Source organism: Molothrus ater, chromosome 2, assembly GCF_012460135.2.
Source record: "Molothrus ater isolate BHLD 08-10-18 breed brown headed cowbird chromosome 2, BPBGC_Mater_1.1, whole genome shotgun sequence".
Classification (NCBI taxonomy): domain Eukaryota; kingdom Metazoa; phylum Chordata; class Aves; order Passeriformes; family Icteridae; genus Molothrus; species Molothrus ater.
In genome coordinates this window covers 41,845,745-41,862,553 of record NC_050479.2, presented here as the reverse complement: position 1 = coordinate 41,862,553, position 16,809 = coordinate 41,845,745, and the positions used below count along the sequence as shown (strand labels likewise).

At 38.7% G+C, this 16,809-nt stretch overlaps 1 protein-coding gene across 1 annotated transcript; it reads right to left on the bottom strand.

The window, feature by feature from the left end:
* Positions 1 to 1,871: 1,871 nt before the first annotated feature.
* Positions 1,872 to 16,570, bottom strand: TGDS (TDP-glucose 4,6-dehydratase). The gene is made up of 12 exons (XM_036389543.2): positions 16,303 to 16,570; positions 14,775 to 14,841; positions 14,316 to 14,384; positions 13,002 to 13,092; positions 11,889 to 12,031; positions 10,302 to 10,400; positions 9,401 to 9,460; positions 7,741 to 7,784; positions 7,300 to 7,465; positions 6,690 to 6,748; positions 4,694 to 4,791; positions 1,872 to 4,320 (listed from the first exon to the last, which is right to left on the bottom strand). The coding sequence occupies exons 1-12, from the start codon at positions 16,377 to 16,379 to the stop codon at positions 4,220 to 4,222; spliced, it is 1,074 nt and encodes a 357-aa protein (XP_036245436.1). The 5' UTR covers positions 16,380 to 16,570; the 3' UTR covers positions 1,872 to 4,219.
* Positions 16,571 to 16,809: the final 239 nt, after the last annotated feature.

Below are 16,809 nucleotides of genomic sequence, written 5' to 3'. Positions count from 1 at the left end.
GAGTTTTCATACATTACCACAACAATCAGAGGTACTAGGGAGCAATGGGTTATTCTGATTCTTATTTTTAGAAATCTCTGTTTTGCCAGATGAAATGGAAATGACAATGGGAATAAAACCAAAAACTAAAGGTAATGCAAAACACAATTAAAGACAATTCAGTCTCAGATACAGCATATTTAATAAGAGTCAACTTTTCCCCTATCAGAATTTGGTGAGGGGGTTTGTATTAAGTTTCTCCTTGTGTAGAGAGATATTTGCATTTCATGCCTGCCTAATGAGCAGAAGAACACAGTTTCAGCCAAATGGAGCATTCTGAGTCAAAAAACCCACAAACCAAGAAAAAAAACCCCCACATTTTTTACCCACAGTCTTTCTCCTACATCAAAGAAAGTAGAGGGTGACAAACCAAACGTATTTTCAGTCCATCATCTTAGGACAGTGGAAACTAGCCTAAACCACAGCTGACACCCCTTAATGCAAGCAGCACACAAATTTAAGCAAGTGCTGAGTTCAGACCAGAGAAAGCCTTGGAGAAAGTAAAAGCTCTCTTTCTTGCATAAAGTGGAGCTGATACACACACACCACAAATGCCACAGGCCACAGCTGGCAGGGTAAGCTGTGCCTGCCCCATCCCTGGCAGTGCTCAAGGCCAGGTTGGATGGGGTTCTCTGTCCCTGCACATGGCAGGGGGCTTGAACTAGGTGATCTTTAAGGTCCTTTCCTGGCTGAATCACTCTGATTCTGTGAGTGCAGATGGCCCTGCCTCAGCTGCCCACTTCAGTATCTTCCTGTTGTATTTTTGAGACCCTCGTGGCAGGAAGGAAATGATGAATCTGACTCCATGTTCTCAGAAGGCTAATTTATTATTTTATGATACTATATTATATTAAAGAACACTATACTAAACTATACTAAAGAATACAGAAAGGATGCAGACAGAAGGCTAAAAAGATACTAATGAATCTCGTGACTCTCTCTCCAGAGTCTGACATAGCTTGGCCCCAACTGGCCAATGAGTGAAAACACTCACACCAGAAACCAATGAAACAACCACCTGTTGGTAAACAATCTCCAAACACATTCCAAAGCAGCAAAACACAGCAGAAGCAAATCAGATAATTACTGTTTTCATTTTTCTCTGAGGCTTCTCAGCTTCCCAGGAGCAAGATGCTAGGCAAAGAGATTTTTCCAGGAAATATGACTGTGGTATCTTCCAAATCCTTTCACTTGCTGCTGGCAAGGGATGCACTGAATGGCAGCTGTGGTACACCAAGACAGTGAGTAGCAATCTTGGTTTTCCCCAATGCACAAGGGATTTCAGGAGCTGCTTCCCAAAGATATGATCCAATTAAGAACAGTAATCCCAAAAAGAGATGCAAACCACCCAAGTTCCTGATAGAACCTGAATCCAAACCTCTGCCAAAGTCCAGCCCTTCTCCCTTAGAAAGTTTTAGCAGTTAAGTAAAATACATCTTTACTCCATTTATTTTTCTTACTGGTGTGGCCTCACTATGCTCTGTGACACAAACCTTAAAAGAGTAGACTGAAAGGTTACAGTGTTCACAGTGTTCACAGTATTTTACATCACTACCTCTGCCTTCTGCAGAAATGCTTCCCAGTAAAATCAGTGAGAAACAAAACCTGAAAGCATCACGCTTCTCCACACTGACAGTTCACTAGTTGATCCTTTGTCCTTTTCTTCCTACAGAAGCCAGAAGGCCAACGGCAAAATAAGCTGTTTTCTATAACAGAAAATACTTTCCCTTGTGAAAGAAATGCTCCTACCACATCACTCAGCTGCTAAGAAAATCTGCTGTACATCAAAGTAGCTCAAAGCAAAAGCCTCCTACATTTCTTAAATACATACATTTCAGTATTTTAAAATGTGCATTTATTTATATATATATACAAGTAGTAACACAAAGACAAAAATCTCAAACCATTGGATGAGTTAAATCTTCAAAAACATTTAAATAAACTAGAACAGCTTTCACTAAAAAATTAATAGACCCTATTGAAAATCCACCCCAGGTAATATCACTTCTTCTGATAGTCTTATAAATATCAATGCTTGCATCTTCAGCATCTATACATTAAGAACAACCTTCAAAAGTTCTGTTCAATAAACCAATCACTCCTTACTGCTTTCTTCTGTGTATTTCTGATAACACTGGTTTTAATGTTCCAAGACACTGGACCTATTTTCAAAGGTTTAAAATATTTTTAAGTTAAGGTTTATGCATGTTTAAAATAGTAAGATTTTAGTTATCTGTAATCTCTACTCTTAAAAACACAACACAGCCAGTATTCCAGTATAAGGAGATGTGAAAGACACATATTTTCATGCAACCCACCCAAAGCAGCTGTCACAGCAATGACAAATACAGCTAAGACAGATATTTCCAGCACTTTAGCTATTTCTGGTACTGACTTTTACAAAATACAGAACAGTAAGATGGATATCATAAGGAAGGATGCACTTTGTAAGGAAGTCATAGATCAAGAAAAGTACAAAAATTAAGGAAATCTTTGAATGTAGTCAGCAACATGCATTTGACAGTGATTCATCCATAAAAGCACATCTGGTAAGCCAAGTATGCAACAGATCATTACATATGAAATCCTGTATCTTCTATCTGTCCCAAATGGAGGCTTTTACTTCCAAATCAAGCATCAGTAACTGCCACACAATTCTACTATTATTATCCCACTGTGTAACAGAAAACTCACCTTCAATAACAGGCCCCTAGACTTTAAAACCCATACTTGGCACTGGAGTAAGCCTAGAAACTTCCTGGTTAGCCTTCTTTTAGAGTGACTCTTGCCAACAACAAGTGGCACTTTATCAACAGCACCGTGCACCACAAGGCGTGATGAAGTTGGGAACACTTGTGTTTCAGGAGCTAATTCTCAGTTTCTGAGACCCTTTAGGAGTCACAGCTTTTTCTGAGTACACCACAGCATCCCAGTCCTGTGCCACTTGCAGCTCTGCCCAGGGGCCACACAGGATCAGGGACTGGGCCAACTACAGAAGCTGAAGTGACAAAACCAAGAACAGTGGTCCTTTTTATGTTTGTCAGATTATCTCAAAGACAAAAAAGTGAAGGTAATTTTTCTGGATAGAGGAAGAGCTAAGAAATATTTTTTTAAAAAACCCACCATCTACTTTTTCAGCATGTTCTTCTTAATTAGGAGAAACCAGATACACCATAATATTTATTATTAAATCAACTTTGAACAAGATTCATTGACATATTCTAGAATTACAGGTTTTTTTCCAAATTTTATATTAAAACTCAAATACTGTTTTATCTTTAAAATGTTTATTACAGAAAAAATGCTGATACACTGCATTAAGGTCTGCCAACCCACAATTTACAGAAAAAGAAGAGTTTTAAAAAATTTTCTCCATAAGTAGCCTTCATATCACAGGAAATAAAATCATTGGAATGTTAACTGTGTTCCAGTATTTCAAGTTTGTTACAATTACAGCTAAGAAAAAGGAGTTAACATGTAATGGACAGTAATACAGTAAAAGGAGTACAAAGTTTAAGGAAATACTTCTGGAAATCTCAGTGAGAGCACCTGCTACTTCTTGACATCATTCCCCCCTTGTTCCCCTTAAAAGGGGCATTTAAAGTTATAGTGTAGGTAAGTTTAATCAGTCAACTTCAAAAGCTAAAAGTGCAACAGCAGAGAAATGGACGGAACCATACAGGTGCTGTGTCCAGATTTTGTCAATTTATAGTCTCCAAAAAATATGTAATTTCTCCCCTTGATTAAAAATAAAACCAAATTCTTTGAAGTGACAAAAAATTATATTTATTACACTGTAAAAACAAACTAATACAGATTAATAATTCCAGTACTAAAACAAATTTAACTCCAAGTCTCAAAAGCTGCAATCACAATTATTCTTAATACGGCAGATTTTACTTCAGTACATTAATTTATAACATTATAAATATTCTTCACTCCATACAGTTTTTTAAAATCAATACCTAGTGAGAATAGAGTATTGCACCGAAAGCTGAAACTAAGAGGGTCAACTTATAAAGTGCTGAAACCATTCCAAAGTTGTGCCATACTGTGGTTCTTTACTCATCATGGTTCATGTATCTTGAATACATTAAGAGTCCAGTGTGGCCACTTCATTGCAGGCTTTGAAGAAAAGACCATATGAGGTAGAAGAAACTCCTTCAGGTTCTGTGCCATGCTATGGACCACTGAGCTGGGCAAAGGGGTCTGTCACAGGAAAGGGCTCCAAAGCTTTCTCCGAGTTTTTCCAGTTGTGGAAATTTTCTCTGTACCATTCAACTAATATGGGAAGAATGTTGATGAGTCAAGCTGACCAGAGACAACAGAGAAATCCAAATATTCCACAAATATACGACTAACAACATGCTAATTGTTCTTTATGGAAGATTTTAGCCCATAATATTACAAAAAATCTAGTTTAAACTTTTAAAGTTCTTTTTGCAAGACTTATTCTAGCACTAAAAAGTGATTATCTTTTTTCTTTTACGTCATGCAAATTCACTATTTAGAAAGCAGCCAATTTTATGTAAAATTCAAGAGTTATATTCAATCTCTTCAGCTTCTCATTAACTAAGCTATATACCCATTTCCCCCCTTTTCCCTCTCCCTCCTCCCATCACTCCTAAATCAATGTAAAAGTCATCAGTCTTACTTGTTTTCGTTATTCCTTCTTTCCAAGGCACTTTGGGTCTCCAGCCTAAGCTGTGCATTTTTTCTGAACTCATTGGATATCTGAGGTCATTTGTAGGCCTGATAAAGTATAAAATGCACACAGAATCTGATTATACTGCTTCCTCAATTAGAGATGCAGTACCTACACTGTCTCCCAAGGAATATTAGATATGCTTCAATTTTGAAAATTCCCATCAACATAAACAGGTTGCATTGCCTTCAAAAAATATGTGGCAGCTGAGTGCAGCTACAACAACACAATTCAGTTTGTACAGTCAACTACTTGAAATGGACTAGAATAAATATTAATAAGTATTTTACTGGCACAAAAATGAACACAAAAATCACTGCCAACGCATTTGCACAAATCAGTGCATTTGCAACACAGAGCCACCATTTTCTAATATTAGCATTCATGTTTTTTATCCTGAAAACCCAGAAATTTACACATACTTCAGATTTAAAACACACAGGCTTTCAAAGGGGCATCATTGCAGTGGCTCATTAACTACATCAACTTAGTAATACTGAATATGTAGAATCCCAAGCTGAAAGATTCAACACAGAAAGATACATCTGATATTTAAGCATGGCAGAAATTTTCACTTCCACAGTCTGGCAGATAGGTAGCCCAGTCTAGCATCCTGCACTACTGGCACTGGCATATTGAATAGTCAAGGTACATGTGCAGGCACAAACTGAGCATTTATCACTTTTACTATAACATGCTAATCTGAAGCAGAAGCAGAATTAATTTTTCCATAGCAAGTAACCCCCATGACCTTTAAGTCACTCATTATAGAATTATATAGTCATAAATTAGGTATATTAACAATTTTTGATAAGACCTCCACACTCCTGAAACATGTATTCCCATGTGGTTAGTTTTCCCAAGCCCATTTATGTTTAAACATTAGCAGACAAGGCCCAATACACGCGAAGAAACATCTCAAAATTAATTACACTGAGAACTCCTAAACACTCACATCATGTGAGCCAAAGGCAATTTGTTTAAAGTCCTGTAATACATTGAGATAGGATTCTGAAGAACATTTCCTTTTAAAAACAAAAGCTAGCACATTTTTAAAGACACTTCAGTTGCCATGATAACAATCTAACTGTGATCAGAAAGTAAGAATTCTAAAGGCCATAATACTTAACTGCTATCAGTAGACACATCATTTCTAATCACTCTGGAGAGAGTGATATCTAAAGTAAGCAGAGACTCATTGTTTCTGCAGAAAAGAAATGGATATAAAAGAGCAGAGCCAAACCAAGCCTGAAATTAAGGATGGAAACACACAGCAAAAGCATATCTATGAAAGCTACCCATTTTTCCACTGCCCTAACTTTGGTACCTTAGAGCTTTACATCTACTTTTGAGATAGCAGCTTCAGCTTAAGATAGAAATCTAAAGTTAACTACACTCCACAGGCACATATTTCTGCCCGTGGAGACTGAGTCTTACTACAAAGTACATCTAAGTCTGAATTAGTCACATTAATGCCAAAATACTAAGGCTAGGCAACAGACGATGGAATTCATCTCACTCAGTGATGCTGAATAAAAAGTACACTGAATAAACTGTCCAAGCTACAGTTAAGGAAAGATTTAGTTGCTCTGTAAAACTGTTCCTCTTCCCAGAGCAGACTTCAGTAATGGCAAGTATGAAGTATATTTGAAGACATATTAGCATTACATGCTCCCCTTCAAGACATTCATTCTGACCTACAGATCCAAATAATAAATGGAAGTCCTGTTTTCTATACAGAATCCTGATCATAGATATCAAATCCACTAGAAAAAAAAAGAAAAAATTAAGGAAGCAAAACAGCTCTTACTCCCTAAAAAGTGTTCCCTCCTTTAGAGCAGAAACACTTCCACAAAAAACTAGTTGGTTATGAGTCTCAGAAAACCTGCAGGACAAAACTATCCTGCACGAGCAGCTCCTCCTGCATGTCCTCCACATTTCTCACCTGTCTTTGACATAATCCATCCAGTGTTCCATTTCAGACTCTGAACTGGTCTTCTTTATCTGTCAAGAAGAAAAACAAGTTTCACTCCCATACATCTTGTGCTATCTAAACATATATTTAAAAACCAGTTTTTTTCTTAACAAACTTAAATCTTACTTAAAACTCCCACCAAATAAAAAAATATAAACCACAAACAGAAATGGTCTTTTGAATGCTGAGTCTTCAAACCACCAAAATTATCAAAATTATCTTGAACATCTCCAACCTATCTCCTTCATTCAGAGCACTGCCAGAACATCCATAATCAAACTGTTAGATTTTAATAGTGCCACATTCTCAGACTAAAATTAAAGCAGTCAGCATGGAAAAAAATGGGTAATTAATCATGATGCCAGTCAGGATAACTGATAGAGCAGCCCAGCACAGGATAGCCCATACTGCAAACTTACACAGTCCAGCTGCCACAGAAAGGGTAGCACATCATTCTGCTGCAAGGATCATCCAACAGCCACCACAAGTCTAAGCTCTTTCAGAGCTACAGAAGGTCTGTGTAATTATTTATATGTGCAATGAAAACCAGTAACAAAAAGCATCAGAACTCTTTACTCACTAAATGGATTAGCTCCTTAGCAAGCTGGGCAATGGACATCTCAAAGTTAGTTCCAATGTTATAAATTTCACCTGGTTTCCCCTCCTTCAGGACAGTAAGGAATGCTTCTACCACATCAGTTGCATAAAGGAAATTCCTTCTCTGAAGTCCAGAACCATGAATACAGCTTAAGACAAGAAAAAGACAAAAGAAGTTTTTTAGTTCTCAAATAGACACATTCGATTTACTGGACTGTTTTTAGCAGTTTTGCTGTTAGATGGTGCCTGAAGGTACCTTAAGTAGCTGACATGCAAACAATCCTTTACTTTAAGGAAATCCTGCTATTAAAATAAGTGATTCAGAACTTTGTTTTGTAGTTATCATTTTACAAACTAATACGTATTTATAACTGCAATTACAGTTTTATAGCAGAAATACTACCGAAAAATGTGAGTTACCTACCATTTTCTGTTCTGTTGCAACAAAGATATAAACTTTGGAATAACCTAAGGAATTGAACAACAACAAAAAAAAATTACTCCACTATTTTACAAGCTGTTATTCTACAAAGAATAAGGAACTTCAATGGTTATGAAGCGTTAAGTATTTTAATAAGATTCTTTAAATACTTCTAAGTTTTATTAAATATAATGAAAGAATATATCAAGCCTAGAAATTGCAAGGATTTTGGTTTGTAAGAGTACATGCCTTTACTGTATTGTAAGCCTTATCTTTCTGGCTGTTACAAATGTAACAGTTTTTCAAAAATAAAAAAGTTTCCATTACTTTTGCACATGGCAGTGAATTACAAACTAGAAATATTATTACCAACAGTTCGGAACAAGGTTTAAACATCCAACAAACTGCAGTAATTCTAGAAACAAAGAGTTGTAAAAATAGTTAAATTTGGAAGAGAATCAGCAGAGAATTTTAAGACAACCAGACAACAGATAAACACAAATCAAGTGACAGTGTGCTCACTGCACAAAGATTTACATTATGTTAATCTAAAAGCTTAGGTCCATTCATAATGCCCCAGATACTTCAGAACAGTCACCCCCACTATTAAAGTCCCTAAACTGAAGCCATTAGAAAAGTACTCAAATTACCTAAATTTAGCTTCCTGCTCTAAAGACAGGAGCAGAATACTAGATAAAACTAAAAGTTCATGTAGCCTAGTGCTGTGTTTTTAGCAGTAACTACAATTTGCTATGCAAAGAAAAATATAGGTAAGTCAAAAGCTAGCAAATACATCCCTTAAGATACCCCCAACAATCATGCAACCTGTAGCAAGACACAGATCAATGAAAAATGCACTCTAAAAGCCATTGCTTATCCACCTGCAATAATGCAGGTGAAAATAAATGTATTTGGGGAAAAAAAAAAAAAAAAAAAAACACAAAAGGTAAAAAGTAATTTAAATTCAAAAACAGCTCCACAGAACTGTAAAACATAGCTACATTTTCCACCAGTTCCAAACTGCAAAGAGTACATGTGATGATTACTTTCAACAGTGTATTTCCATTCACTAACCAAGCAGATTCAGGTATTGATGTAAGAAGGCAATTCCTTCTCACAAATAACTGCTTTAAATAGTTATCCTGCAAGGTCTGTATGAAAACAGGCAAAGACAAATCACTTTACACTACTTCTCACCTTATATCTGAATGTTATAGTTCCATCTTACTTATTTTCTGTGCAGGTTGGAACATCCCTTTCTATACCAGACATTGTATTCTCAGTTTACTTTTTGAAATGTTTCCCTTACTTATTGAACACTCACAATTACAGAACATGACATGAGTTTATGTAATTTGTAGGGGAACTCTGTCAAAATATCCTTCGAAAAATAGAAAAATTACAAAACAAAGTTGCTGTCATAAAATTAATTTAAACTACAAGTCTCTAATTGAAGTTTTATCAACAACCAAAAAATATGTGTTCAGGGTAAGACACATTAGTGCAAGTTCAAAATACATAATAACATTAATTCCAAGAGTGCTTTTTTTCAAAGCACTCTTCGACACACTTTTTCATCCCATGCACATGAGAAAAAAGTAACATCACTGCAACCCTGAATTCTGGTACACTGAAGCTCAGAGTAAAGCACAGTTTAACTTACTTTTTCTGGATACTGATGTGGTCCATAAACATTACTGCTCCGTGTGATGACAACTGGGAACTGGAGAGCATTAAACATACATGTGATTACATAAGAAAGCATATACCAGTAAAAATCTGTACCTTCCTGCTGATCAATAAACAAACCAACATATGCACAGTGCTTGCACAAAAATCTGCAAGCCCTTACAAACATTAGTGAACTAAGCTTTCTGTATTTCTGTCGAAGAGGCAAAGGCCTCCAGCCTTCTCAGCCTGTCAGGAGCACCACCAGTGACAAATGTTTGAAATCTCTCTAGCTCTGGAACCACCGCAGGACATTGCATATGTGTATCTGGTTGACTGAAGACTGGCTTACTCCTACTTATTCCAGTATGTTTCACAGGTCATTAACATCCTGTTCTTGTTCACTTTAGAGCAAAAACATCCTATATCAAGAATAGAAGTCTAAAATATCCAAAATGTGGATAAATGTGTTTGCTTAACAATCTGACTAGAAGCGATTTCTCTTGTTTTGTTTTTTTTTTGCTTTAACCATAAGCCTAGTCTTGATGAAATTTGATTTATGCATGTGTAATACTTTGGTATTCCTGCAAGCTTAGCACTGATTTTTTAAATTCCTAATGTTCTCTTTGACCATTTTATCAAAGCACATTTTTAGATATTACAGTTCAGATTTAAAAAACAAAACTTAAAAACATTTGATCTGTCCCCACTGTCTTGCAGTGTATCTTCATAACTTATTGATGGAGATTCTCTAACACATCTGAACTACAAGACTAACAATAAGGAAAGAGGTGGCACTGTGAGGACTAGTACTGATTTTTCTTTTATACTCTTACATACAAAATACAGACACTAAATTACAGGCTTCAGAATTTTTGAAGCTTCCATGGACTTACTTGGTACCTTTCCCAGTAAGACTGAACAAAACACTCTGCAGCTGCTTTAGAGGAGGCATAGGGATTTGTTGGACGTTTTGGTGAGGATTCATCAAATTCCTAAAATGAAAAGAAAAATTTGCATTGCTCAATTTCTTTTGCCCAGATAAGCCTTAAAGTTACAAAAGAAATAAAAATCCATAAATATCCAAGCACATCAGCCTAATAAAGTCCCCTTACAACAGAAGACCATAACAAAAAAGTCTATTTACTGAACACAGGAGACAGACAGAGTACCAGCAGTAATATTTTTATACTTGTAACAGAGTTACCTCACAGCAGCAGGTCCTCAGATTTTTATCTTATTAAATAATCACTGTTGCTAGACAGGCTTAATATTTTTCAGGTTCATATTGCCTCAGAGAGCAATTAGGCCACCATTAGCAAATTCACCTTTCAGCCCTAAATAAAAGGGGTCTTTTCTTAAATTTTTGTGTAACTTTATTTCTGTAAAAAATATAGAATTGCAACCCAAAAGCTTCCAAAGCAAGGCTTCAACAATTCTGACCAGTTCCAGCACAGGTATCTTCCAGACTATCCTGACACTTTAATCTATTCTCACTTGAAGAGAGAAAAAAACAAACCCAAAGAAGGAGGGATACTACCCAAGGTGTGAGTGGTAACAATCACCTTAACGTGATTAAAACACTCTCTGTTCTTGTCCGACCTTTGCCTCTGAAATGAAATGGCCTTCCTCCCCTCAAAACAAACCTCTACAAGAACTTCTAGTGTGATTCACAAAGAGAAGAAAAAAAAAGATTAAAGTTCTCTTTTCAAGGCCCAGAGACAGAAAAAATTCACTTGAAGGTATCAGCCAAGCCACGGGTCTACACACAAGAAAATATCACCCTTAGGTGTCACAAAAGCCTACAGATGGAAGCTGTGTTGAAGGAACTGATAAAGACACTGTGATAATAAGGAAATGCATAGAACTCTTCTGAAGTCCATTAATATTTCCAGAGACTATGGCAAAAGGCTCCTTGACTTTATTTATGCCTTTAAAAAGATGAATATGCATAATTTGCCTTTTTACTGAGCTAAATTACATTTCCTGAATTAAGGTCAGGTATAAATTCTCAAAAATCAAAGATGTGCACATAACAACAAGAAACATCTGAATATTTATTACAGTAATACAGGAATTGTTTTCTATTTGAACTGTCACTGCCTACACCTCTGTTAATATCTTAGCTAGAATATAAAGCAGTTCCCCACCTGTTAAGCTGTGCACATTACTGAAGTCTCATGAATGCTCCAGGACAAAACCTGTACAATACACTCCTTTGATACTATCTCTGAGCAGTGACACCATTCATGACCCAAATCTCACAATAAACACTCAATATAAAACAAGCTATGAAAAAAACCAAAACCAAAAAAAAAAAAAAAAAAAAAAACAGGACAATTTTGGTACTCAGCTTTCTAGAAGTTACCAGTGCTTACTTAAAAGTCAAACATTTACAGAGGCCAAGGAAAGTTAGACTCAACTTTGTTTTCACTATTAAAAGCAGGTAAACTGGAAAAATCCTCATGCATTTTTAAACTCACCTCATCAGTGCTACCTCCATATACTTCATCTGTACTAACATAGACAAATTTCTCCACATTGGCTTCATGTGCAGCAGCAACCAGCACATTGGTGCCATAAACATTCACGTAGGTGAATTCCAGGGCATGCCAAAATGAAAGATCTACATTAAAAAATACAGACAATTCTGATTAAATTTACAAGACAAGGGCTATAAATTAAATTTAGCAAGACAGGGCTATAGGTTCCACTTGAAGGCTGCAATATAGACCTGTCAGACAGCAAGGTCCTTATTAAATGAAGGCCCCTTCTACACTTACTTGAAGACAAAAATCCTTGTTCTCAACAAGAGGCTGGAATCATGAGCAAAAGCTTGCTGGTTATGGATTTTTTTCATCTAAAATAGCATTGGCTAAGTACAGTAAGGAAAGTGTCATTCAAAGACAGCTGCAAGATGCAGTAATATGGACCCATGACTAATAACTCATCAGCAGCTGTTTTGATTCTCACAACTGTTCCCCTGACCTAATGACTTTGTGCCTATCAAATCTGACAATTTCAAGAAGTACTTTCCTGGAGAATTCTTTGAGGATTTCTTCTCATGATGGAAGGAGTATGGTGGGGATTGCTCTTACTAACAGTGATACTGAAAAGCAGCCATCTGAAATATGCACTTTATAATTCATTCTCTCTTTTTAGCACGGAGACAAGATTCCAGTGGCATTTATGCCTAATCCTTCAGCTTTCACACTGTTTCTTCATGTGACATTGGAGCCAATTAGGTAAAAACTTCAGACTATGTACAAAGCCCCACTCCACTGTCTTTATGACTCCCTCAGTACATTGTCAGCTACATGTCAGTCTAGATAGAATTTAAAAATGTAATGCAGACAAAAAGGTATATTGCCATTTATATGCAATGAAAACAAGACAACAGTTAGATTAAGAACTTTTTAAATCAAGGCTGTGAATCCCTCTGAGTTAAAAAGGACACCAGATGCTCAGTCATGTGATTTGTAGAGACAAATTGGATCCTTGATTTATATGAAGACAAAAGACAAAAGGTATGCTGGCACATATTTCAAGCAGGTATAGCCATGGAAAACAATACCAAAACATGCAGCAATGCTCACCTACATGTGTTTGAGCTGCAAAATGAAGCACTATATCTATTTTCTCAGTTTCAAAGAGCTGCTTTATAAAATCAGGTTCACAAATATCCCCCTAAACAGGAAAGAAAAGAAAAGGCAAATTATTTTTGATAGAAAATAGTCAGCTTCCCTTTATACCAAGTGTCACATAAGAAACCATTACAAAGGGAACACAGGATATAAACAGCACTATCAACTGAGTTCTGGGCCACTTATCAATGCCATGTCTAAAATAAGACCATACATAAAATTTCACCCATTTTTTAAAAAATCCTAAATGAAACTTATTCAGAATTTATATTACTATTAACATTAGAAATAGCAATGTGTCAAAAATACACAAAACAAAAGTACAGCGTGGAGCTCAAGCACTGAGGCTGAAATTCCAAGTTTCCAGAGCAAGTAAGAGTTCCCAGTCTGGCAAGCTGGCAGGGACATCTAGTGGTACTGCAACATCTGAGAAGCAGATTCCCACTAAGGGGGATTAGATTATGTCTTGCAAGGGCTTTGCTGTTTGCTGTTTATTTGGGTGATTTATTTTTTGACATATTTTTTAAGAGACATTATTTTGAACTAAATGGCTAGTTACTGATTTTTTTTAATGAAATTCAAGCTTAGTACATGCACGCTGAACAGCACCAGAAATTGTGATTAAAACATATGTTTCATACAGTCCCTGAGTCAAATTTTCTAAACTTACTGTTCTACTTCCAAAACAGACTTCCTTTCTACAGTACCACTAGAGAACACATCCTTCTTGCTGTCTCCTAAGGTCAGGACCAATGTTACAGTTCTAATTATAAGGGCTGCACATTGGAAATTATCTTTCCAGCACATTTTTTCCTGTCAGTGTAAACTGCTTGGTTGCATACCAGCTGGATGTTAAGCTGTGATCATAACCCCCATACTGAAATAAAGAGGTGGTGCACAAAAACATAAACAGCCAACAGATCGGGGGGGGGGGGTCACCAACAGATCAGGGCAAATTCAGCTTCCAGCCTCACCTAAATCTAAGGAAAAAGGCAAGTTGACACCTACTACATCTGAGAAAGGTGCTGTTTCAGCAAACTGAGCTATAAGCATTTCTCAGATGTCCTGCAACCTTGGCAGACCCCAAGACAGAGAGATGAGCATCAGCACTGCCTTTTGTAGACAGGAGGAACCTCAGCATACAAGCCCAAATATTGATCTGAACAATAAATCAAAATCCATCTCCTGTCTGAAGACAAAACTGTGAAAGCAGTACACCAAAAATCTGTAAAAAGTCACATTTTGTGGAAGGAAAGGTTCTATCACCTGGATAAACTTGTAGTTTTCCTTCCCAGAGACAGTTTCAAGATTCTTCAAGCTTGCACAGTAGTCGAGCTAAAGAGAAATACCACACAACATCAGTAAGTGGGCTTCATGGAAGCAAAAAGGCTACTCAAACCCAACCTAACCACTGGAAAGTCTAAGAATAAAGTGAAAACTTATTTTAAAAAAATCTACTTCACAAGCAGATGAGAAGCTTTAAAAGCACAAATCTTCAAAAGAAACCCTAACTGCAAAAATTCTTAAACAGATGTTTAGAGCTTGAAGTCTTGTTCTTTTTCTGAACACCACTTGACTGTTTTTTTGTGCACAGAAACAAATGGAAAATCAAACAAAAATTAGTAACTAACAATAAGCCATATAAATTTCAACATATTATAGATTACATGATAAATCATTTAAAACAAGTTGTCCATATCAAGAAAGAAAACAAGGTATTATTACCTTATCCAGATTTATAATCAGATAGTTTGGATAGTTTTTCACAAGGGAGACAACTACATGTGAAGCACTGCAGGATAGAAGAAAAACATATTTTACAGTTATAAACTTGGCTTTAAGGTATTAAAGAGATGAAAAAATACAAAATAAATTCAGCATTTTCAAAAGTCTTAGGGGGAAGAAGGGGATATATTCAAGACAAATGGAAGAAAAATTCAAAGATATTTTAACACATCAACGTTATTCTAATATATATTCTATACATTATCCTAATTTTCTATATGTAAGGTTAAGAAACTAAAAATCAGAACAAAAGTTCATCCTGTAATGAAAGAAATCAGCACTGCCCACAGTCACATAAAAAAAACCAAAAAAACCTGTTATAGGCATATTCAGTTGCCACTGTAAAATATTTTTGCAATCTAAAGCGTACATATTAGGTATCAGGGAAAACCAAACAGTCAACGCTCCTAACCCACGACAGCGACTGCCACACTCACGTCTCTGACACTGCTGCTAGGTGTAAGTGACAACCAGACAACCAGGTGGCACTGCCCCTTTGGCACGGTCTTGTGGTACATGAAACTCATTCTGAGAGTTCAGGTTAGTTCAGGGTTATTCATACACAGAAATTTTACCCTCTCACAGCTTCCACACAGTGAGGGGCTCAAGCTTAATTCGGGCCAGACCCTTCTCTGACTCAAACTGAGCCCACAGCACTGGGGGTTGATACGGGAGATAGCAGCTGGCTCGAAGCCCTGCCACCTTCAACCCGAAGAATCCATTAGGCTGGAAAAGACCCGAGATGATCGAGTCCAACTTACGACCAAACACAAGGGTTAACCCCTTGTTAACCAGACCACGGCATTAAGCCCCATGTCCAGTCGTTTCCTGAACACCTGCAGGACAGTGACTCCTGACCTCCCTGGGTAGCCTATTCCAATATGCAATCATCTTTTCTATGAATAAATTCTTTCTAGCGTCCACCCTAAACCTCCGCAGGCTCAGCTTAGACTGTGTCCTCTCGTCCTGTCTATTTGCTGCCTGAGAAATAAGGCTGAACCCCACCTGGCTACACCTCTCTTTCAGGGAGTTGCAGAGACGATAAGATTGTTTCGCCTGAGGCTCCAGGCAAAACAACCCCAGCTCCCTCAGCCGCTCCCCGTAAGGTCTGTGCTCCAGGCCTTTCCCCAGCTCCGCTGCCTTCCTCTGGGCAGCCCCGTCCCGGCCGAGGCCGAGCACCGACCGCCAGCGCCAGGCGGTCCCTCCTTCCCCTCCTGGCCAGGCGCAGCGAAGGCCGGCGAGGGCAGGCTCCCAGCTCTCCCCCCGGCACTCACCACCTCCGAACCCAGACACGGGAGAGCCACCAGCGGCCCCCGAGTGAGCGCGGCCCGAGCAAGCGGCGCCGAGGAACCGGCCCGGGATGGACAAAGGACGGCAGCACCGCGGGACCCCCGCCCGCCATGTCTCGTCCGTGGCCCCGGAGAGGAGGCCGGCGGGCCCCCCGCTCCGGCCCCGCGGGTTCACTCACATGAAGCCGGCGCCGCCCGTCACCAGGACCCGCTTCTCAAACGGCGGCGGCGCCGCGGGGCCCGCCCGCCCCGACATCGTCCGCGCTTTACGGCACCGGCCCCTCACTACCTGTCCCCTACGGCTGCGCGTCAGCGGCACGCGCCCGTGGGTTTCACAGGCAGAGTCGCAGCGCCTGCAAGAGGCTCATTAGAAGATCGCCTTCCTCGCTCCCCGCGCGGCCCCAAGAGCGGAGCTGTCACCCTCTGGGAGGCCACTGACAGCGGGGAGGGCACGGCATCTGAAAAAGACCAATACTCCCCTCCGCATTCAGCGGCAACCGACTGCCTCTTTTACGACTCTGGCCCTTTCAACTTACGGCCGGACCTGGCAACGGGACACGTTGCCGCAGGGGCGGGGCCTGGCGCTCGGTCTCGCCCCCAGGGGCGGGCGCGCCCCCTCATTGGCTCTCTCGCCGCTGGCGCCTAAGGCGGTGGGGGCCGTCACGTGACGCGGCGGGGCCGCGCGG

Bases quoted from the DNA above. Each gene is read 5' to 3' on its own strand.
- TGDS (XM_036389543.2), bottom strand. From the start codon at position 16,379: ATGTCGGGGCGGGCGGGCCCCGCGGCGCCGCCGCCGTTTGAGAAGCGG. The intron at 9,461-10,301 runs GTAAGTCCATGG...AATGCTCTCCAG, and splicing joins CTTACTGGGAAAGGTACCAA to TTCCCAGTTGTCATCACACG. The intron at 4,321-4,693 runs GTAAGACTGATG...TTCCCATATTAG, and splicing joins AGAAGGAATAACGAAAACAA to TTGAATGGTACAGAGAAAAT.